We start from the raw sequence: 23,567 nt of genomic DNA, 5'->3' as shown, positions 1-23,567 counted from the left end.
TTGAAAGAATCCTTTTTCTTATGATTACAGCTGACCTTCCTGGACTTTTTTTTACCTCTTCCTCTTCATCTTGATCAAACGTCAGAATCAGATTTGGAGGTGGACGAATACACAAGTTTCTTCCTATTCCACACTCTCACCACAGGCTTGGCAAGCGGAGGAGTCGAGGTCTGACTGAAAAGTGATGAAGACATTCCTCCAAGGGGAGGAACCACAACAGTGGGGAATACTGTCATGGGGAGAGGGAAGACACATTCACAGATGATTTTAAAACGGCAACAAGCGGGGTCGCATGAACAGAGGGAGCAAGGGTTATGGGCTCCAGACTCCTAGGCACATGGGAAGGGGTGGTTAACAAGGTTGACCAGGTCAGGGGCTGACTCATGCTCAATTTCAGGCTCGAAAACTCCTTGTGCTGGGGCTTTTCCTGCTGACACAGGTTCCAGGTTTAAAGGCCGCTCATTAATGGCAGAGGCAAGGAACAGTGACATTGTCTTCGAATGCGGGACAATGCCATAGAGACTGATCATATATACTGTACATATGATCAGTGCCCAAGCCACCTAGAACGAGGGAGGGACAGGCAATGGCTGCTGATGACTCAGCAAGTAGACCTATAGGCTCCCCCCCCCAAGATTTGAGCAGGACTCGAACCCTAGTCTGGCGATCACCAATAAGGGACGTTAGCACACAGGTCACTCTTTAAGTCTTAACAGTCCTTTTGTATTTAAGGGGGATACCACAGGGGACATACCATTAGCATCATCATGGGAGACCCTGGCACTAGAGGTATTGGGGGAGAGGTACTCTTAGCTACCAACTCCCTCAAGAAAGTCATGGAGGGCCTACCTGAAAGACCTAAGGTAGCCAAAGACTTCCTTACGTCAAACTCGTCATCAAAGGTCTACATGAGACAGGTGAAGAGCTTCCAACCTATGAAAAAGTGTGATGAACACTGGTGAACCCCACACGTTACACCAGCAGATGCTGAAAATTCATCATTGCAGGTATGAAGGTTCCTTGCTCCTGACAAATACTCCTCGGGGACTGAACCAGGGGTGTATGTACAGTACCGGCGGCAACAGACTCACCCACTAAGGAGACAGAAGAAGCGAAAAACTTTTTTGATGTCTTCTTGGGTGTTGCTATAACGGACAACAGCAAAGGCTTGGCTCTCTTCTTCCCCCTCAGGGCATACGCCCTCCACTGCATAGGAAGCCACGATCCAGACTCTGCACGCACGGATGATTGCGAAAAATCAGGCCTTACCCCCTACAGGATACACAGAGAGAGTATGGATCTACAACCAGTTGCAATGTCCAGCCTTTACCTGGTAAGTACGTATCTCTTGCTTCACGTACATTAAAACAGCAAATAACTGCCAGCACTCATTTCCTGAAAAAAAGAAAAGGAAAATAAATAGTTCGGTTAAGGACGCAACAGAACATCCACACTCGGTTGCAGCTAAAAATAAGGTCATACTCTTCTGACAGGTGGTGGGGTGGGCATACTCGCCAACAAGCACCACCTGTCATTAACTACCTCATTAATGAATTCCACAGCATTATCCATCTTGTGATGGAATCATCTTATTTATAGGACGATGGTTTGTATTTTGAGTAGAAACAAATAATGTTTGCGGAGGAAGTTCCACAGGGACATCTACCTGAGATTCACAGTAAATATATCCCTCTTTTCCTTACCAAACTCACTTTATATACCCATTTCCTACTGATTCTAATCAGAATACAAATGAAGTTATGAACTTGATCATTGCCTAATACTGTACTGTATGTAAAAACAGTACATATATGCTAAATGATCCGGTACTCATAACAATATAAATTCTTCAAGAGGTGGTGAATCATACAATTTGACTGTATATGAGGTAATAATCTTGGAAATACAGATGCTATAACTAAAATATATGAAATACAGTATCAAAAATCAACTTGCTAAAAAAACTTATGTTTCATAGAATAATAATCCCAAAAATTTCATTGATATCCTGAGAAAGGACATCAGCTGGAATAAAGGCTCATTAAAAAAGAAAAAAGTAGGAAAAGCTTGATACCCATATTGAGATATTAGCAGAAAAGGAAATGATCAGAGTGAATTTTTAGGAGCTATTGCTTTTAGCTTCAAGTTCTTTGGATGTAAGAGGAATCAGAATTTTAACTCACTGTTTTACTGAACTTACATTCTGTTTATTATAGTACTCTCAAGTGTATTTTTTTATGTACCGATATTCACACAAATGTATAAGTTTCTGATCATGTTCTACCTTTAATTCCCTATAAACATATGTAAAGTATAATGTAATGTAATATCTAGCAAACAAACATAATTCATATACAGTATATGCCACGCACAGTAGCTTAAAGACTGAATTTTCCACACCAGTTTTTGGAGACTGAATATTCTGGCCACTTGTAAAATGATGATTCATATATTCATACAAAACTTTGAAAGACATTTAACTGATAATTGACCAGCAGTATTAGAAAATTATAGTTAATTGCCATAACCAATGCTTGTACAAGATAAACATCTCACCTGAATCATAGTCTTGTATAATCTCTCCAACAGCCTTTATAGCCAAAGAGTATTGGTTGTCAACTCCTGGCTGTAAATAATGGAGAGAGGCTGGGGTTCGAGGATCTCCATTAGAAGCTGTAAAATCAACAGCAACAGTAAAATGAATCTGTGTTCCACCACGTATGTAGTCTAAGAAAGAAGGTTCAACATGTGATGTTATGGAGTTAAGTACTAATTTCCCAGAGTCTTTATATGATGATTTCTTGGCTTTCTTCTTAGGATTAATAAGCTCATATGAATTAGTATTCCCTGGCCCTTCCAGAAGCCTGCAAAAATATGAAATTTGTTAAAGGAAATACTGGTTTACCCAGGGAGTCAGATTACTGAAAATCACAATATCGAACCAACTGAAATTTCAATTTAGCTAACTTTATTAGCTTTTCTTCCCTGCCTTTAGTATTCTAAAATACAATGCGCCTAATAAATTACAATGTTCCTTAATCTTTGAACTACTACCAGCAAACAAAATTATTTCTTTCATGACACACTGACACTGTATCACACAAAGAATTAAGTGACTTGTGTGGTACAAATTCAAAATAATTAATTGTAAAAATCATAAAAAGAGCTGACTAACTTACAACTAATGATAAAAACTAATAAGCATAACTGGAGTATAGAATCTTATTTAAATAATAATTCACTTATTTTGCTTTTTATAACATACTAATCACCAGTATATATAACTTTAAATGTTTGAATTTCTTTCACTAATTTCCCATTTGACATTTTTTGCCTTTCTATGGTCCTCGCATAATGTTCATATTGCTTTAATCTCTGGAAGCCTGGTATGTCAATAATAACCCTTAAAGATTTAAAAATTTACAGTTTTCTTTCCTTCCAATACCGTAAACAAATGCCAGTAATAAAGTAATGAGATCAACTAGCATCTCTCGACAATAACATGCTGCGCCTGTTGTATTGTCTTTTTCAGTCTCTAAGTCAACCTGGTAGAAAGACGCATGTCCCAAATTGCCAAGTTTTTCATTTGTCTTTTGTAATCTTATTTTGTGGTTTACAGAGGTCTTCCCAAGATTTGTTAGCAGTTTCTGCATAGATTGTGCAAGGGAATTGTTGTTGCTTAATCATGATCTTAGGCCAGGGACACTTTTGTGATTTAGAAAATTGTTGTAAGTAGTCCAAAGGCCTCACTGATCTTCCCTGGAAAGATTAAAAGTTCAAAGCATACAAGAAAGATTACTTTTAACTCAGGGGAAATCCGAAGACTAGGCTAGTTAATTATAAAGAGGATAATGACGATAATTCTACAGTCCTAATGATTCTAGTTTTAATAACAATAGCTTATAAAGCTTTTATTGCTATTAGCTTCCTTTGTGGTATCTCAGAAGACCAATAAGTATCCTATTAGGAAATATTTCAGGCATAACCTTTCCTGCTTCAAACCTTAGCATAACACTTCAAAGTGAAAAAGTCTCAGGTGTTACCCCCAGAAGATACTTTTACTTTGGGATGTTAATAGCAGTTCATTTTTTAGTTTTTCCATCAGAAAAGAGAATTCAATCTTTCCTTCTATTATTAAAAGTTCAAAGCGTAAAGTCTTTATCACTTCATATGTGGAGAGACTTTAATGGAAAACTTGTTCCGTTACAGGTCTTAACATTGGACCTTTTTAGTTTCATCTCAACCTAAATTTAGAGCAAGATTTTCAAGCTAGACACAATATTGATTCTGGTGATGAAGAAATTTAACTGACGAGTTATTGGGTCCATCTCAATCGGTTATCACAGGGAGATAAAGATTCCAGATCTCAGATCCATCACAAGAAGGATGGGGTAAGAAGCTAGAACTTCCAGGAACTTATAGTGATATTCAAGGCCATTCAGGATCAGGATTCACTGGTAATAAGAAAAACCATGGAAGTATCCTCAGACAACACAACAGCATTGGCATACATTTGGAAACAAGGAGAGGCAAGATCAAAATCCCTGTACCGGATATAATAAATACTATTTACGGGGACAAATTTGAGGAGAAATAATTCTTCTTCTTTATTTCATTGACAGGAAATCAAACATCTCAGCATATCAGTTAGCATAAAAAATCAAATGGGTCCAAAAGATTGGTCACTACATCTGCTAATATGCCTAGAAATCTGAAAGTAGTGTGATTAACCAAATGCCAACACGTTTGGAAACTTGCTGAACAAAAAGATAGCTTTGATTTATTTCTCATGGAAGATAAATGTCTTATTGTAAGACTGGTTAAATCGGGATCCATACAACTTTTCATTTGTCGACATGATTTAGCAGGTGATAAACAAATTCAAGATTTCAGAAAAAAGGATAACTATGTTTTGGCCACAGGGAATGGTTCACAAATTTGTGGCCTCTGTCACTGAAGAGTTCAAGAAAGTGTTCATGTAAAATCAATACTCTCAAACAACTAACTTTAAGGATAAATCTGCTAAACCCATACAAGATACATCTTGCCAAATGGTCTATCCACTATATACTTAAATGCATAGGGCATTTGAGATCTTCTGGGTTGGCAATCATAGGTTCCAAATGACAGTCTACTAATAATAGATATCAAAGGCAATGGAATGATTATTTTGGTTGATGTAAGCCTAGAAATATATGTGACTAAAATAGTTTTATCTTTAAATTTTTACATTTCCTTTTAAATGATAAGAAACTTTCAATTTCAGGCATTAATGGTATAAATCTATGCTTGATTGTCTAGAATTGTATTTTTCATTATCAGGCATTTTAGTGAGTGTTTTTAGGTCTTTTAATATTGAAAGACCTCCAGAAGTCAAATCTATTTTTTTGGGTTTAGACATTTAAAGACTTCACACTTTAAAACTTTGAACAGCTTTAGTTTTTTAAGATCTCAAAGCCAAACTTTTATTTGTCAGCTTTGGCATCAGCAAATTAAATAAGTGAACTATAAACAATATCTTTTACAGAAAGCTTTTGGGATCATGAGATGATTTCATCTATTTTGCTTGATTTCAAAGCTAAAAATAATTTTAGGATTAAAGGTTTACCTCTTTTTTTTTTTTTTCCCCCTTTTTTTTCTGCAAAAAGGAAATGTTCGTTAATTCAAGTGACATTTCTCTTTGACCTGAAAAATATGTTCAATATTATTTGAACCAAAGTAGCATCAGATGTAATTTTCCTGATTTGCTGTGTGGTGTCAAAATTATAACAGCATTACTGTCTGATTATGAAAGCCCACAAAAAATTGGATCTGAATCTAACAAAAAACATTTGAATTTTGGTGTTGATACAGTATAAGTGCAGCTACAATCTATCTTTGGAGAGGGTTATACAGGTAGCTCAATGGCATGGCAAATCTGCATTTACTAAACTCTATCTAAGAGAGCCCTGGTATATGTGCACTACAGTATTGTTGGGCTTTAGGAACTATAGTGGCTACTGGGGATATGGTTTAATTTTTATGTTTGATTGTTATATGAAGCTACTTTCTAGTAACCATTCAAAATTCAATTTGTAGGTTTTTGTAAAATTATACATCTATTTTCACAGTAATAGGTTTTTTTGTCACAAATAAATAATTAGGTGATAAAGTAATATTCATAAAAGTATATCTTGTGTTTAGAGTACCTAAATAACTTTCACTACATGTAAATCTGACATTACATGTATTTGATTGACTAAAAGAAACTAAATGCCCCATCTCTTTTCTTTACTGCCTCCCCTCACCACTAAATTGTATGAATCAGCAATATGAATATTAGGGGAAGTTCAAAGGGATAAACTAGTGAGGTCAACAGAATAAGGAATTACTTCAACTATGAAAAAGAGAATACAACATGCGCAGCACGTTATTGTTGGTAGATACTATTTTGTCACAATACTTAACTAGAGGCACTCGAATATTGGAAGGAAAGGACATGACAAATTCGGAGATATGACAAATTCGTAGATAATTTGTATTTTTCCTAACTATACAAACCTTAGCTATTTACATAGGGTAATTACTTCGGCGTAGCTGAATGACGAGCCATGAGAATTTTAACGAGGGTTTACTACCCCACCGCTAGTTAGCGGGGGTTAGGGAGGGGTAGCTTGCTACCCCCACCCCCCTCACTCACACTAGTGAGTGCTTCACTTTGCTTAGAGGTAGGACTTATCCCGGGGGATAGGGCTGGCGGGCAAATATGTGTAAATAGCTAAGGTTTGTATAGTTAGGAAAAATACAAATTATCTACGAATTTGTCATTTGTTCCGTAACTGAAATACAAACCACACTATTTACATAGGGTGACTCAACCTTAGGAAGGGCGATAAGTCCCTGCCATACTGGCTTTTGGCTTTGCCCGGAGACTCAATATTTGAGTGTGTAAGTACTCAAGGAATAAGCTGCCCTCGCTAGCATTGCTGTGAAACTGCTGCGGCCTACATAAGCTGTGTGTGAAGGTGAAGAGCATGACTCGTCCTAAGAATTTGACCTAGAGTTCTTCAGGTGGAATTCTAGGCTAGGACTCTCCCAATACCACCTCGTCAGGGTATGGGGACATGACAGTATTACTCTTAATAATAGGAACACAAGGAAGCATGGTTTACCTGTAGTGGTTTGAGGTCAGCTATGCAAAGAACCCAGGATGCTGCTTTCTCCAAGGAAGGAGAGGATGAAGAAAAGAATAAGGGCCAGACAAATCTTTTCATTCATGCAGACTAACACCGGGTAACAATGCCCTCAACCCTCTGCTACCTGTCCATTAAGGAGCCTGAGGTTAGACCAGCTATTGTGTATCCATCACAGGGCCGATAGAGAACGTATCGAGCCTCCTGTGTGTCACGTCTTGCAGGTAGTAGGCTGTGAAGGTCATCTGATGCTTCCACCCCTGCTTGTAGAACCTGCGTCACTAAGAAGCTCTTCTTGAAGGTCAGGGACGTTGTTGCGCCCCTTACATCATGCGCTCTAAGGCGACATGATGGAGGAGGGCCAGGATTCAGGGACAGATGGATCACCCTATGAATCCATGCGGAGATGGTATTCTTGGTGACCCTCCTCTTTTTCTCCCAGTGCTCACAAACAAAGCTTACGCTTGGGGACAAAAGTAGCCGTTCTTTGAGATATAACCTCAAGACTCCTTACTGGACACAATAGGAGATGGTCTGGGTCAACTGTTACAGAACGAAGACTTGAAATCCATAAAGAGTCGAATCAAGGATCCGGCACTCTCGGATTCTGTGTCTTCGCCACAAACTCAGAGACAATTACGAACGTTACCTCCCCTCATTCCCTTGCATGGGTGATGTCATACGAGAGACCATGAAGTTCACTGACTCACTTCGCCGAGACCAAAGCTAGCAATGAACACCGCCTTTCAAGCTAGGTGTTGATTTGACATCTGGGGACCTGGTTCGTAGGGAGGCCTCCTAAGAGGCCTGGGAAAAAAACCAAGTGCTCTGGAGGAGATCTCCCTTCTGACTGAGGGCAGGTAAGATTGTATCTTCGTATGAGTAGGGAGAGTTCCAGCGAGGAAGGAAAGTCCGCTCCTTTGAGCCCGAAGGCTAGCCTTAAGGCTGAGCGATAGCCTTTCATTGCCGAGACTGAAAGGCGCATTCTTTCCGCAAATAAACGAAGAACTTCGCTCTTGCTGGAACAGTGGTATCGAGTGAAGAGATACTCCTTCACGATTCCAACCACAAAAACACTCGCCACTCTGCCTGGTAGGCCCCTGTGGATGACCTGCGCAGGTGTCCAGACATCCCGTTCGCAACTTGTTGCAACCATCCTCTCTTAGTGAGGGAATGCTGGATATTCTTCCAGGCGGTAAGTCGAAGCGAAGCTACGGCTTTGAGGGAGCTGTTGGCATGTGGCTGTTTGCTTGTGTCACAGAGGGGGCCCTCCCGGAAGTTCCGTTAGGAGTTGCGGAAGGTCCGGAAACCATTCCGCGAGATGCCATAGCATAGCTATAAAGTATAAAGGGTCATCGAGCGATTGACCAATATTCTGGTCTTGTTGAGCACCCTCCTCATCAGACAGAACGGGGAAAAAGCGTACAAGTTGGTGCTGTCCCACCGTTGTTGGAAGGCATCTTGTCAGAGTGCTTTGGGATCTGGGCCTGGGGGTAATACAGTGGGAGCTTGAAATTCAGCGCTGTAGCGAACCGATCCACAGTCAGATAACTCCACAAAGTCAGGACTTTGTTGGCTACTGGATGATCCCAGGACCACTAGATACTCATCATCTGAGATGCTCTGCTCCGACTGTTGTCGAGCACATTCCCTTTACCTGGAATGAAGCAAGTCGATAGAGGGATCGAGTGGGCTTCAGGATATCTTAGTATCTCTACTGAGAGATGGGATAGCCGCTTTGAAAAGGTACCTCCTTGCTTGTTGATGTAAGCCACTACTGTGGTGTTGTCGCTCATCACCCCTCAGAGTGATCCGCTAGATCTTTGTTGGCACTGATGAAGGGCCAGGAAGAGCGGCCTTCGTCACTAGCAGATTTATATGGAGGAACTTTTCCGATTCTGGCATCAGGCCTGAGGCCCTGTGGTATCGAACGAAATTTTACGGGGCTTCCGCCTGAAGCCCTGTAAAATTTCGTGCGTGATTGCGTTTGCGATCAGGGCGCAGATCGAGCTGGTGGTAGCTCGATGGTTCCTGGAAAGGATCGTGCGCAGCAGGAATTTTGGGCTTACGAGTGCGCGGCCACGCAAGGACGCGGGCGTGCGAGATTGATGGCGTGGGTGCACGTAGGAGATGGTTGAAGGTTGGATGGGTGCAATCAATTGATCGCGTGTGCACGGGCGTGCAGCAACCTGATGCAAGACTGTTGGGCAAGAGTGTGCAGTAGCGCGTGGGCGAGTGTCTCATGCTAGTGCGAGGGTGCGTTAGAGTGTTGGCGCGCAGGTGAGCGCTGCGCAGTCTGCACAGGCATTTTACCCTGAGGAGCTCGTGGGTGCGCTGGGCACGCAGGAGACTTGATACTCCGAGGAGTGGTCATTATGAGAGACCTCTGCCGCGAATGGGAGAGGTGCCCTTCGTAGAAGAGACTTGGAGACGCTGAAGTCTGAACCACTGGTGAGCGCCTGGGATCTCTCAGGAAAAACTCCAACGATGTGCGCCACAATCGGATTCGGGCGCACAGGTGTGTGCTGTTGCGATGGGCGCGCAGGTGTGCGCTGTTGCGATGGGCGCACGCTGGAATATCGCGTGCAACTGGCAAATTGCGCGCAACCGAAATCTTGCGCGCAACTGCAAGCGTGCGTACAGGATTGCGCAATTTGGATGGAGAGTCCAGAGGCACCTCCTGGACTGCGCGCTGGAGGGTTGGTGAGCGCGTGTGCGCTATATCAGGAACTGCACGCAATGGGCGCACAACAGGGTGCGGGAGCACATGTGTGGGATGCTGCGATGGGCAAACAAATTGAAGAAATGCTCTCGCTCGCACTCGGCGCACGTGGGAAACCATTGGTGCCCGCGCGCAGACGATCGTCAGCGCTCACGCGTGTATGAAGATCGTCAGTGCATGTGCGCGAAGAAGAAAGTCGGCCAAGAAAATTGTCGGCGCTTGTGCGCATAAGATGATCGTCGGCGCTAGCGCGTGTGCGTGCGTAAATGCACGCGTGCGCTAGTGCTCTAGATTGAAGGATCAGCTGACAGGTCGATCAGGAACTGGGATGTGTCCCTAAAGGGAGGGCATCCCCTGAAGAGGACCAAGGCAGGTCTGCTTTAGCACAGAGCCGACGATCAACACTGGAAGTACTGCGCAGGTGAGCGCTGGCGTGCTAAATCAGGAACTGCTGGTGGGCGCTGGTGTGCTAAATCAGGAACTGCTGGTGGGCCCTGGCGCACAGTGTGGGGGCGCAGGGGAACCCTGGGGCGTAACAAGAACAGGTGCGCGCACGCGCAGGTGAGCGCTGAGGCGCTAAGTCTGGAACAGCAGCAGCATGAGGGGGCGCAGGATAAACCTGGAGCTGAAGGATTAGAGGTGCAGTTTGCACTCAAGTCCCTTATGCGCAATGACAGGTTTAGTTATGGGCGCCCATAGCGCGTCAGCAGTCAGGAACGGAGACGGCAGGTCAGCAGGTCTTGACTAAGGGAACGAGAGACCAAAGGCCTAACGTAGCCTGAGTTGCGAGACCCCGAAGGGTCAGCGCAACGAGAAACCGAAGTTTCCCCGTCACTAAACACCGAAGTGTAGGAGTGACAAAAGTTACGAGAGCCCAAGGGTTCTGCGTAACTAATGTTACGAGACCCCGAAGGGTCAGCGTAACGAGAAACCGAAGTTTCCCTGTCACTAAACACCGAAGTGTAGGAGTGACTAAAGCTACGAGAGCCCAAGCGTTCTGCGTAACTAATGTTACGAGACCCTGAAGGGTTAGCGTAACGAGAAACCAAAGTTTCCCTGTCACTAAACACCGAAGTGTTAGTGACTGAACAGCAAGCTGTTCTAATCAGGAACAATCCTCCGAAGAGAAGTCTCTATGAGTGACCGCCTCTCTCGCGAACGAGAGAGGTAAACACTTCGTAGAAAAGACTGATGATGGTGTCCCTAAGGCCTGTTGGATCAGCAAGCTGACCTTATCAGGAACAATCCTCCGGAGAGGAGTCTCTATGAGTGTCCTCTCTCGCGAACGAGAGAGGTGACACTTCGTAGAAGAGACCTATAAGGAGCAATCCTCCGAAGAGGAGCCCTTATGAGTAGCCTCCCTCGTGAACGAGAGGTCACAAGACTGACTTGTAGCTGCTCAGCCCCTTGAGTATAGCTACAGAAGCGACTGGTCCGCCTCAAGAGCATAGTCACATCAAGTTCCATGGGCCGGCCTTGCAACCGCTCAACCTCGAGCATGGTTACAAGAGAGGTTGCTCAGCACTAAGAGCATAACAGCCTAAGGACCAGGAAAACCCAGACACTGGTAATGGTGCCCCTAAGGGCCGTGGGGTCAGCAAGCTGACCTGTAAGGAGCCATCCTCCGAAGAGAAGCCCTTATGAGCGGCCTCCCTCGCGAACGAGAGAGGTCACAAAACTGATCCTGCAGCTGCTCAGCCCCTTGAGCATAGCTACAGAAGCGACCGCTCAGCCCCAAGAGCATAGTCGCTTGAAGTTCCATGGTCCGTCCTTGCAACCGCTCAGCCCCTTGAGCATGGTTACAAGGGCAATCGCTCAGCCCCAAGAGCATAACCGCCTAAGGACCAGGAAAATTAAGGTAAGAAGGGAAGTTAACTAACTACCCTTGGAGGCGAACCTCCTTATAGTTCTAGGATGAACTGAAGAGCTGACAGTTGTCACGGGAGAACTTCTAAGAGAAGGGATAACGCCCATGACGATGTCCTAGAGAGACGGCAGCGACAGCAGACTCCCCAGGCATAAACAGGACAGCTCTGCTTCGTTGGCACACTCAAGTCAAACGAAGAAACTGCATAGTTAACTGGGAAAATAAATTAAATAATTGTTTAACAAATTCCCCTGGGTGGAACTCCAAAGAGTAACCCCGAGGGAAAGTAAAACATCAGAACAAAAGTTAGGTATGCGCCCTCCTCCCCCACTGACATTCACGGGAGAAGGGGGAAGGCGGGAACTTTAACAAAAACAGAATTATAACAACTATAATTATGTAACTGATTTTTTAATGTTCCCAAAGTAAGAATCACAGACCCCCGAAGGGGAGTGTTCCCAGACGCTGAACAGTTAAAAATACAATTGGATTTCATAAAAATAATTGAGACAAATAAAACGGAATAGCAACTCAGCCCGCAACGGGAAAGAAGCTTCCGAGAAGTAGTACGTAGTAGTAGTAAGAAGTGAACGACCTCGAGTAGAGAGACCGCCCTCCATAAAGTGCAACTGGGGTGGCCTAGAAGTAGAGGGGCCGCGCACCATGAAGTGAAACGGCGGTGGCCTAGCGCTATGCCGTGGTTTCACTCTCGTACAATACACACACCGCACAAACACTGAAAAGAAAACTTACTATACACAAATATATTTATATAAACACCAAGAATGTTTATATATATATTAAGGATAAGAAAAAGTAAGTAAAAGACAAAAGCATTAATGGCTGTCAAGCGAAGATGGGAGCAGATACGTCCGCTCGCCATTCGAGCCACAATTAAAAGTGAAGCACCCACTAGTGTGTGTGAGGGGGGGGGCATGTTTAGCAACCCCCCCCCCCCCCCCCCCCCCCGCTAACTAGCGGTGAGGTAGTAAACCCTCGTTAAAATTCTTATGGCTTGTCATTCAGCTACGCCGAAGTAATTACCCTATGTAAATAGTGTGGTTTGTATTTCAGTTACGGAACAATTATATTTTTCTCTAATACAAACCTGTAGTTATTTATTGTATTGTGAATTACCTTTCGGCCAAGCTGGAAGGTAGCCATTAGACTAAAAGTGCGAGGTGACAGACCAGCCGCGTATATATACTCTCACAGCCGTGAGCTACATCACTTTTTTATTACAAGCAGGACTTACTAGGGGAGAGGTGATGGCAGGACAATCGACATAAATAACTACAAGTTTGTATCAGTTAGGGAAAAATACAAATGATCTCCGAATTTGTCATTTGTTCTCATACTAACAAACCTTTCGTTATTTATTGTGGATAATTCACTCTTAGGAAGGTGGAAGTCCTATTTCTGGCATGGACAGTTCCCCGGGTTTACCTAGTAAAGTATATGCTGTGGTCTAGGGAAAAACTTGCCACCTCACTAACAAAACAAAGTGAGTATGTTAGCGGCCTGAGCAACATTCGTTGTGAGAGATATATGAACGTCTATAGGAGTACACTCCGAGTTTATAAATAAGATATAAGACAAGACGTTTCCCATTGCCTACTTTGTGGGAAGCAATAGGGACGTGGCCAGTACTGTATATTAAATCTATGGCTATACTAGGCAACACAAGGGAAGTGATTCTTACCTGCAGAAGTTGAAGCCAGCTTAAAGATGGACCCATGACACTGTATCCCAAGGGAGGGGAAGATTTTACCAGGGTAACCATTGCCCTCAACCATCTGCTTCTTGTCCAACAAGAACCCCGAGGTACTTTTAAATCACTTATTGAGCAGCCACCACAGAACCGATATTAAATGTATTGAGCCTCCTTTGGATCGTATCTTTCAAATAGTGAGCTGTTATCATAGTTTGAAGTTTCCACACGCTCGCTTGTAAAACCTGCAATATGGAAAAGTTGCGCTTGAATGCCAGGGACGTACTGAAGCCCGACAACATGGGCACTAGGTCTTCAAGCCCTTTCAATGATTTGTCGAATTCAAGATGAAATGGTGTTATTAGTGATTCTCCTCTTGACCCTTAAGAAACTAACGAAAAGAGACATTATTCGGGACCTTGTTGCTGCACGCATTCAAGATGATATCTCAAACTCCTCACTGGGAAAAGTAACAATTGATCTGGGTTACTGATTAAAGAACATACACTCATAATATTAAAGGGTCTGAATCTAGGGTCTAGTAACCCCCGGACTCTAAGTCTTTGCAACAAACTCAAGAACTAAGCAGAGTGCCATTTCCCCCCATCCCCTTGAATGGGCGATGTCATATGAGAGGCCATGAAGTTCACTAACTCTCTTTGCAGAAGCTAAAGCGAGTAAGAACACCATCTTCAAAATGAGATTTCGATCAGTTGCATGCCGTAATGGTTTGTAAGGATGTTTTTTTAGGAATCTCAAAACACGATCCATGTTCCAAGGAGGAGGCCTGACCTCTGACTGGGGGCAAGTGACCTCATAACTCCATATGAGTAAAGAAAGCTCGAGGCTTAAGGCTGAGCAATAACCTTTCACCGGCGAGACATAAAGGAGTTTTTCCTCCTAAAGGTATGCAAGGAACTATGCTATTACCGGAATAGTGGCGTTGAGTGGAGAGATATTCCTTCCACGACACCAACCACTAAAAGACTTACTACTTAGCCTGGTACATTGAGGCTGAGGACTTTCACAAGTAGCTGGACATCCTCTCAGTAACTTAATGCAAAAAGCCTCTCTGAGAGAGGAGACACTAGATAGTCTCAAGGCGTGAAGTCGAAGGGACTGCACACTCTTGTGAAAGATGTTCGCGTGTGGTTTGAATAGATCTGGTCATGGAGGAAGCTCTCACGGTAGATCTACTAGCAGCTGCAGGAGGTCCAGGAACCATTCTGCGTAATAGCATAGTGGAGCTACAGGGGTCATCATTAGATTTTTGGTCTTGTTGAGCAGCCTTCTCATCAGACAGAATGGGGGAAAGTATTACACATCAGTATTCTTCTGACCATTTGAGAATCTCGGTACTGTAAGATGGCAAAGGGGCTGCAAAAAGGTACCGCCTTGTTTGTTTATGTAAGGCCCTACTGCGGTGTTGCGCTCATCAGCACCACAGTGACATGCCTGCAACTGATGGAACTGACGGAGAGCTAAATTTGCTGATCACATCTCTAAAAGATTTGTGCTGGTACCTTTCAAACTCTGACCAAAGGCCGGAGACCATGTGATGCAGCAAGTGGGGGCCCACATCCTTCTCTTAATGCATTGAGCATCAAGTCCGGAGGAGGAACGAGATCTTGACCTCTGCGAAAGTTTTCATCTGCTAAAGGAGATCCGTTATCTGTTCCTGAGTGATTAGAACTAGGGTGTCCGGCGAGTTAGTTTTGATTCCAAACGAATTTCAGCTGCCCTTACAGGGATTTTATTCAGGGGCAGCCACTAGACGGAGTAGAGAGGATAGGTGACCTAACAAATGTAACCATTGTCAAGCCAGTAGATTTTCCCATATGAGAAAGGGTGTTGCAACCTCTCAACCTGTGTACTCTTTCATCTGATGGGAAGATTTACTGTTGGACGGTGTCTATGATCATACCAAGACACATCAGTCTTTGAGAAGGAGGCAGTGATAACTTCTTGAGATTTATCAGGATCCCCAGAGCCTGACAAAACTCTGAAAGCATGTCTCAGTGATGGAGATGGGTTATCTCAGAGTCTGCTAGAATCAGCCAATCATCAATATCTGAAGAGGCAAATGCCATTCTTGTGAGCCCAAAATGACACTAGGGCAAACACCCTGGTGAAAACCAGAGATGCTGTTGCGAGATCGAAACAAGGACCCTTGAACTGGTATATCTTATTCTCGTCTATGAATCCGAGATACTTCCTGGAAGACAGATGGATCGGAATTTGGAAGTATGCGTCCTTGAGATCCAGTGTGCACATGAAGTCCACTGGCAGAACTGCCTGGATGACCGTTTCTGCGTCTCCATCCTGAACGGAGTCTGTTGGTCAAACTTGTTCATTTGGGAGAGATCGATGACTGGTCTTTTTCACAAGCAAATGTCGTCTATAGAAGCCCGAAGACTTGTCCACAACTTTTTAGAGGGCGCCCTTCTGCAGCAAGGTCAGCTTCTTTGCGGATTCCTTCGCATAGAAGCCTAACAGGACTGGATCCCGAGTCAGAGGGAGAGAGAGTATGAACGGGATGCGATACCCTATGCCAATCACCTCGATCATCCAGGAGGCGCTGCAGACATCCCCCTACAGATGGAAAGTGATGAGTACTGCCGTTCCTAGCGGGGGACGACCACCTTGGCCACTCCCTCTAGCTCCCTTCTTTCCCCTGAAGGACTTGCTCCCTTACTCGTCTTCGGACTGGAACAGGTGCTTAGACACCTTCACAGGGTTGGAGGTAGTCTGCTGGTTATGGAAAGATTGGGATGGTCTTCCGTAGGGACTGGATGTCATGGCCCTATGAAGGAGAGAATTATTCGATGATTTTCTCCATCTCTTAATCTCCTCAGGAACAAAGAGATAAACTCTCAAGAGTGGAATTCCTCAAGAGTGACTTTCCCATGATGGTGTTCCCTCCCTTGAGAATAACATGGTGCGACTAAAACTCAAAAGTTCGGGTACCCGATAAAAAGAACGATTCCAATAACTTCTTTGTACACTCCTTTGAAAGATCATGGGAGCACACAATGTAACCCTTGGAACCCCAACCAAACATTGAGCCATGAAGCAGCCTGCATGGTGAACTTCACGCCTCGTCCTATGTTGAAGAGCTGAACTACCGAAAAGGAGGCTCTTAAAACAGAAAGGGTCTGAGTCAGAAGACCCTATGTCAGAGATTCCAATGAAGGGTCGAAGGACTTGGTGGAATGTGATTCCTTCTCGATCTCATAATACTTCCTTTGTCACACAAAAGGAAGTAGTAAAGATCATAAGGAGGAACCTCTCCTTAAGGAACTAGATGGGAGAAAGCTTTCCTTCTGACAGCTGTCAGACCCTTAGACCAGAGCAAAGCTGCACTGGTTTTAGGGAATCTCTGAATTCCAAAGATCTCATCAAGAATTATCTCTTTCCTTACCTGGGTGGTGGTACCAGGAGTAGATCGCTTGTTGATGGCCCTCGTGCGAGAGGACCTGCTAAAAGGTGAATTCTGGCTCTTTTCTCTCTTGTCCAGAGAGAAAGTTCAGACTGGCTGCCCTTGGGAGATTTTCATCATGTGTCCAGGGTATAATCTACCTCCAGGCTCACATTCACAGTCGTCAACTAGGTTGCGAGAGGGACCTGCCTCACGGGACCTCATATCCATCTCAGCCAAACTGGCTTCCCTTGCCTTGACGTTCTTTGGTCTCATTTTCGTGTCCATAAATTATCTACGCACAGGAAAGTGTTTATGCAAGATGTTGTCCGGAGGAACTTGCGAAGGTTTTGACACGCTCATAGTTGAAGCCTTAGCTACGGGGCAGAAGGGTCCTCCTCTGCTGGAGGTAAGGAAACTGGACGCTGCCAAGGGTTGAAGAGATGAACAGTAATCTCCCTAGGTGATCTAATACCCCCGATTGTTTGAGGGTGGATGAGATGGATGTGAGGTGGAGTGACGCCTAAAATTTTCCTCTTCTGTCACTTCGTCAAGACATCTTTGCCCTTAACTGGAGTAAAGGGAACACGCTCGAGAAAATGATCTACGGCTGGAGGCAACCGGCCACTAGATGGAGATGGCAAGGATCGTCGTGCCTTATCTGACGAGGATCTCCATCTAGGATCTGAACTCTATGCGATGAACTCAAATAGGACTCTAAGGACTTGTGAAGGGTTGACAGGAAGGTGTTAACTCAAGAAGGGAGTTCATCGCCCTTCGAGAGGTACTAGGCTTCATTATATAAGATAGTGTGAAGCTCTAGAACAAGAACGCTTTCTAAAAGAAGAGCGTTGAGATCGCGATGACCTGCGATCTCTATGATGATCTTCAGAAAGTCGCGAACGATGATCAGAAGATGAGTGTCCCGAAGGACAAAGAGATGGAGTCTCGTCCTTGCGTGTCAGCAGTAGGAGCACTGGTCTCATGAAGATCATCATGGAAAGCTGAAGGGTTCCTGTAGGGCGAAACGGAAGGCTGAAGATTAGGAGACAACAAGGTCTTAGGATGGAGAGTGGAACCATTGTCAGCAGGAGGCCGTTGGAGGAGCAAACGCGAGTGATAGCGACGTCCACGCGTGGTCCAGGACAGGGTGACAGGTGGACTTCGCAAACCTCCATAGCGTAAGATGTTGAAGGCTCTAGAGAAGGAACCTTCCTAATACCACGCTGAAGGAGATGAAGTAATGCTTCCTTCGTTGGGGAGCAGAAACCCCTAAGGACAGCCACGCCTGCAACACATCTGCAAGTGAAAATAGGGCCCCAGTGAGAGGTGAAGTTGCTCCACTAGGGAAAGCAACTAGTGCCCCAGTACCCCAAGGTTGCCATGGGGCTATTCGGTCTGTGCTTCTGCTCGAGTGTCCCCTAGAGAAAAGCTCGCAAGAAAAAGCTTTAGAAAGAGGTTTGGGCGTGTGAAAAGAAGAAGAATGCGAGTTCTTCACCTGTGAGGGAGAGAGATCGCGCTTCGCCTTGTTCTTTCTGCCCAGACCAAACTTCTCCCACTAGGAAGCAGACCACTCCCTGCACTCGTTGCAGGGTGAACCCTACTCGCAACAATGCCTTCTACAAGTTGGACACGAGGGGAGGTCAGTATCCACCGAAGACGTGGCACCTGGCAACTAGGACACGTCCGCATGAGGGTGTCAAGAAGAAACACAAACACACCTGTAAAGAGAAAGCAAAAAATGGCAGCCTTTGGAGGGGAGAGAGAGAGAGAGACGAGACGTCCACTCTCTATAAGACAAAAGAAAAAAAAGTGACGTAGCCCACGACTGTGAGAGTATATATAAGCAGCTGGGTAACACCCAGCCATCCCCTGCCTATCCACTAAAGTGTAGGAATATAGCTCAAGAGTTTTGATATAAAACAAACTTAAAGATTAGTACCTGATAAGGAAGCTGACTTTGATGATACTCTGCCTCATTAGTCTGCTATCCTTATGAAGCCCAGCGATCCACTCAGAGGGCTGAAAGACATTAATCTGGGTGCTCTCAAGAAACAAGTTTGAAAAGAAGAAGAATGCGAGTTCTTCACCTGTGAGGGAGAGAGATCGCGCTTCGCCTTGTTCTTTCTGCCCAGACCAAACTTCTCCCACTAGGAAGCAGACCACTCCCTGCACTCGTTGCAGGGTGAACCCTACTCGCAACAATGCCTTCTACAAGTTGGACACGAGGGGAGGTCAGTATCCACCGAAGACGTGGCACCTGGCAACTAGGACACGTCCGCATGAGGGTGTCAAGAAGAAACACAAACACACCTGTAAAGAGAAAGCAAAAAATGGCAGCCTTTGGAGGGGAGAGAGAGAGAGAGACGAGACGTCCACTCTCTATAAGACAAAAGAAAAAAAAGTGACGTAGCCCACGACTGTGAGAGTATATATAAGCAGCTGGGTAACACCCAGCCATCCCCTGCCTATCCACTAAAGTGTAGGAATATAGCTCAAGAGTTTTGATATAAAACAAACTTAAAGATTAGTACCTGATAAGGAAGCTGACTTTGATGATACTCTGCCTCATTAGTCTGCTATCCTTATGAAGCCCAGCGATCCACTCAGAGGGCTGAAAGACATTAATCTGGGTGCTCTCAAGAAACAAGTTTGAAAAGAAGAAGAATGCGAGTTCTTCACCTGTGAGGGAGAGAGATCGCGCTTCGCCTTGTTCTTTCTGCCCAGACCAAACTTCTCCCACTAGGAAGCAGACCACTCCCTGCACTCGTTGCAGGGTGAACCCTACTCGCAACAATGCCTTCTACAAGTTGGACACGAGGGGAGGTCAGTATCCACCGAAGACGTGGCACCTGGCAACTAGGACACGTCCGCATGAGGGTGTCAAGAAGAAACACAAACACACCTGTAAAGAGAAAGCAAAAAATGGCAGCCTTTGGAGGGGAGAGAGAGAGAGAGACGAGACGTCCACTCTCTATAAGACAAAAGAAAAAAAAGTGACGTAGCCCACGACTGTGAGAGTATATATAAGCAGCTGGGTAACACCCAGCCATCCCCTGCCTATCCACTAAAGTGTAGGAATATAGCTCAAGAGTTTTGATATAAAACAAACTTAAAGATTAGTACCTGATAAGGAAGCTGACTTTGATGATACTCTGCCTCATTAGTCTGCTATCCTTATGAAGCCCAGCGATCCACTCAGAGGGCTGAAAGACATTAATCTGGGTGCTCTCAAGAAACAAGTTTGAAAAGAAGAAGAATGCGAGTTCTTCACCTGTGAGGGAGAGAGATCGCGCTTCGCCTTGTTCTTTCTGCCCAGACCAAACTTCTCCCACTAGGAAGCAGACCACTCCCTGCACTCGTTGCAGGGTGAACCCTACTCGCAACAATGCCTTCTACAAGTTGGACACGAGGGGAGGTCAGTATCCACCGAAGACGTGGCACCTGGCAACTAGGACACGTCCGCATGAGGGTGTCAAGAAGAAACACAAACACACCTGTAAAGAGAAAGCAAAAAATGGCAGCCTTTGGAGGGGAGAGAGAGAGAGAGACGAGACGTCCACTCTCTATAAGACAAAAGAAAAAAAAGTGACGTAGCCCACGACTGTGAGAGTATATATAAGCAGCTGGGTAACACCCAGCCATCCCCTGCCTATCCACTAAAGTGTAGGAATATAGCTCAAGAGTTTTGATATAAAACAAACTTAAAGATTAGTACCTGATAAGGAAGCTGACTTTGATGATACTCTGCCTCATTAGTCTGCTATCCTTATGAAGCCCAGCGATCCACTCAGAGGGCTGAAAGACATTAATCTGGGTGCTCTCAAGAAACAAGTTTGAAAAGAAGAAGAATGCGAGTTCTTCACCTGTGAGGGAGAGAGATCGCGCTTCGCCTTGTTCTTTCTGCCCAGACCAAACTTCTCCCACTAGGAAGCAGACCACTCCCTGCACTCGTTGCAGGGTGAACCCTACTCGCAACAATGCCTTCTACAAGTTGGACACGAGGGGAGGTCAGTATCCACCGAAGACGTGGCACCTGGCAACTAGGACACGTCCGCATGAGGGTGTCAAGAAGAAACACAAACACACCTGTAAAGAGAAAGCAAAAAATGGCAGCCTTTGGAGGGGAGAGAGAGAGAGAGACGAGACGTCCACTCTCTATAAGACAAAAGAAAAAAAAGTGACGTAGCCCACGACTGTGAGAGTATATATAAGCAGCTGGGTAACACCCAGCCATCCCCTGCCTATCCACTAAAGTGTAGGAATATAGCTCAAGAGTTTTGATATAAAACAAACTTAAAGATTAGTACCTGATAAGGAAGCTGACTTTGATGATACTCTGCCTCATTAGTCTGCTATCCTTATGAAGCCCAGCGATCCACTCAGAGGGCTGAAAGACATTAATCTGGGTGCTCTCAAGAAACAAGTTTGAAAAGAAGAAGAATGCGAGTTCTTCACCTGTGAGGGAGAGAGATCGCGCTTCGCCTTGTTCTTTCTGCCCAGACCAAACTTCTCCCACTAGGAAGCAGACCACTCCCTGCACTCGTTGCAGGGTGAACCCTACTCGCAACAATGCCTTCTACAAGTTGGACACGAGGGGAGGTCAGTATCCACCGAAGACGTGGCACCTGGCAACTAGGACACGTCCGCATGAGGGTGTCAAGAAGAAACACAAACACACCTGTAAAGAGAAAGCAAAAAATGGCAGCCTTTGGAGGGGAGAGAGAGAGAGAGACGAGACGTCCACTCTCTATAAGACAAAAGAAAAAAAAGTGACGTAGCCCACGACTGTGAGAGTATATATAAGCAGCTGGGTAACACCCAGCCATCCCCTGCCTATCCACTAAAGTGTAGGAATATAGCTCAAGAGTTTTGATATAAAACAAACTTAAAGATTAGTACCTGATAAGGAAGCTGACTTTGATGATACTCTGCCTCATTAGTCTGCTATCCTTATGAAGCCCAGCGATCCACTCAGAGGGCTGAAAGACATTAATCTGGGTGCTCTCAAGAAACAAGTTTGACCACCCGCCAAATCAAGAGATTGCGGAAGACTGTCTCAGTCTCCACATACAACCAAAAAGACAATAGTTTCAAGTTTAGAAAAAGGGTATTGGGATTAAGGGAATGTAGTGGTAGAACATTCACCCACTACTGCACTCACTGCTACGAATGGTCCCAAAGTGTAGCAGTCCTCATAAAGAGTCTGGACATTCTTAAATAATGTGAAGCGAACACAGATTTACTCCTCCAAAAGGTTGCGTCCATAATGCTTCTAAGGGATCTATTTTGCTTGAAAGCCACTGACGTTGCCACTGCTCTGACTTCATGAGTCTTAACTTTCAATAATTTAAGATCAGTCTCACCGCAGTGAGTATGAGCCTCTTTTATTAAAAATCTGACAAAATATGATAAGGCGTTTTTTGACATTGGTAAGGAGGGCTTCTTGACCGAACACCATAAAGCCTCTGATTTACCTCGCAAAGTTTTGGTTCTGTCCAGATAAAATTTTAGAGCTCTTACAGGGCACAAGACACTTTCAATTTCATTACCAACTACATCCGACAGGTTGAGAATCTCAAAAATTTTGGCCATGGATGAGATGGCCGCTCATTTTTGGCTAAAAAACCAAGTTGCAAGGAGCATACTGCTTTATTAGAGCAGAAGCCGATATTCTTGCTGAAGGCATGCACTTCACTAACTCTCTTTGCGGTAGCAAGGCTCACTAAAAAGAGTGTCTTGAGAGTAAGGTCTTTGAGAGAGGCTGAGAGAGGCTGAGTGCAAAGGTTCAAATCCCTCAGACATGAGAAACTTAAGGACAACATCCAAGTTCCAAGCTGGAGTAATAATTTGACGCTCCTTGGAAGTCTTGGAAGTCTCGAAAGACTTGAGAAGGTCTTGAAGATCTCTATTGTTCGACAGATCCATGTTCCTGTGCCTGAACACTGCAGCTAACAAGCTCCTGTAGCCTTTAATAGTAGAGGCAGAAAGGTTACGGTTATTTCTAAGATAAAGCAGGAAGTCAGCGATCTGTGCTACAGTGGTATCGGATGAGGAAACAGAGGTGGATTTGCACCAATCTCGAAATACCTCCCATTTGGAATGGTAGATCCTAATGGTAGAGGATCTCCTTGCCCTGGCAATAGCTCTAGCTCTCTCCTTCGAAAACCCTCAAGCTCTAGAGAGTCTTTCGATAGTCTGAAGGTAGTTAGACAAAGCGCGGGGAGGCTTTGATGGAATCTTTTTATGTGAGGTTGTCGGAGAAGATCCAACCGCAATGGCAAACTTCTTGGAATGTCCACCAGCCATTGATGTACTTCGGGAGCAACCAACGTCAACCTGGTCCCTTCGTGAGAGGCGGACTTATGTAGAACCTTGTGAAGGATCTTGAAGGGAGGAAATGCATAAATTTCCAGGTGAGACCAGTCCAGTAAGAACGCGTCTATGTGGACTGCCTCTGGATCTGGGACTGGAGAACAGTAAGTTGGAAGTCTCTTCGTTAAAGAGGTCGCAATCAGGTCTGTGGTAGGACGACCCCATATCCTCCATAGTTTTTCGCACACCTCCTGATGAAGCGTCCATTCCGTGGAGATGACTTGTCCTCTTCTGCTGCGGCAATCTGCTATCACATTCTTTTCTCCCTGAATGAATCTCTTAAGAAGGGAAATGTTTCTTTC

At 44.6% G+C, this 23,567-nt stretch overlaps 1 protein-coding gene across 4 annotated transcripts in view; it reads right to left on the bottom strand.

Annotated features, from left to right (window-relative positions):
* Positions 1–23,567, bottom strand: part of LOC137620664 (copine-8-like) — a 118,423-nt gene that overhangs the window by 44,327 nt on the left and 50,529 nt on the right. For all 4 annotated transcript variants that reach the window (XM_068351004.1, XM_068351002.1, XM_068351005.1 and 1 more), the window contains exon 6: positions 2,557–2,864. In XM_068351004.1, coding sequence (XP_068207105.1) covers positions 2,557–2,864 — 308 coding nt within the window. The remainder of the gene's footprint in view (positions 1–2,556; positions 2,865–23,567) is intronic.

Source organism: Palaemon carinicauda, chromosome 27 (genome assembly GCF_036898095.1).
Source record: "Palaemon carinicauda isolate YSFRI2023 chromosome 27, ASM3689809v2, whole genome shotgun sequence".
NCBI classification, from domain to species: Eukaryota; Metazoa; Arthropoda; class Malacostraca; order Decapoda; family Palaemonidae; genus Palaemon; species Palaemon carinicauda.
Note: the sequence above shows the minus strand (reverse complement) of the source record. Positions and strands in the feature narration are given on the sequence as shown.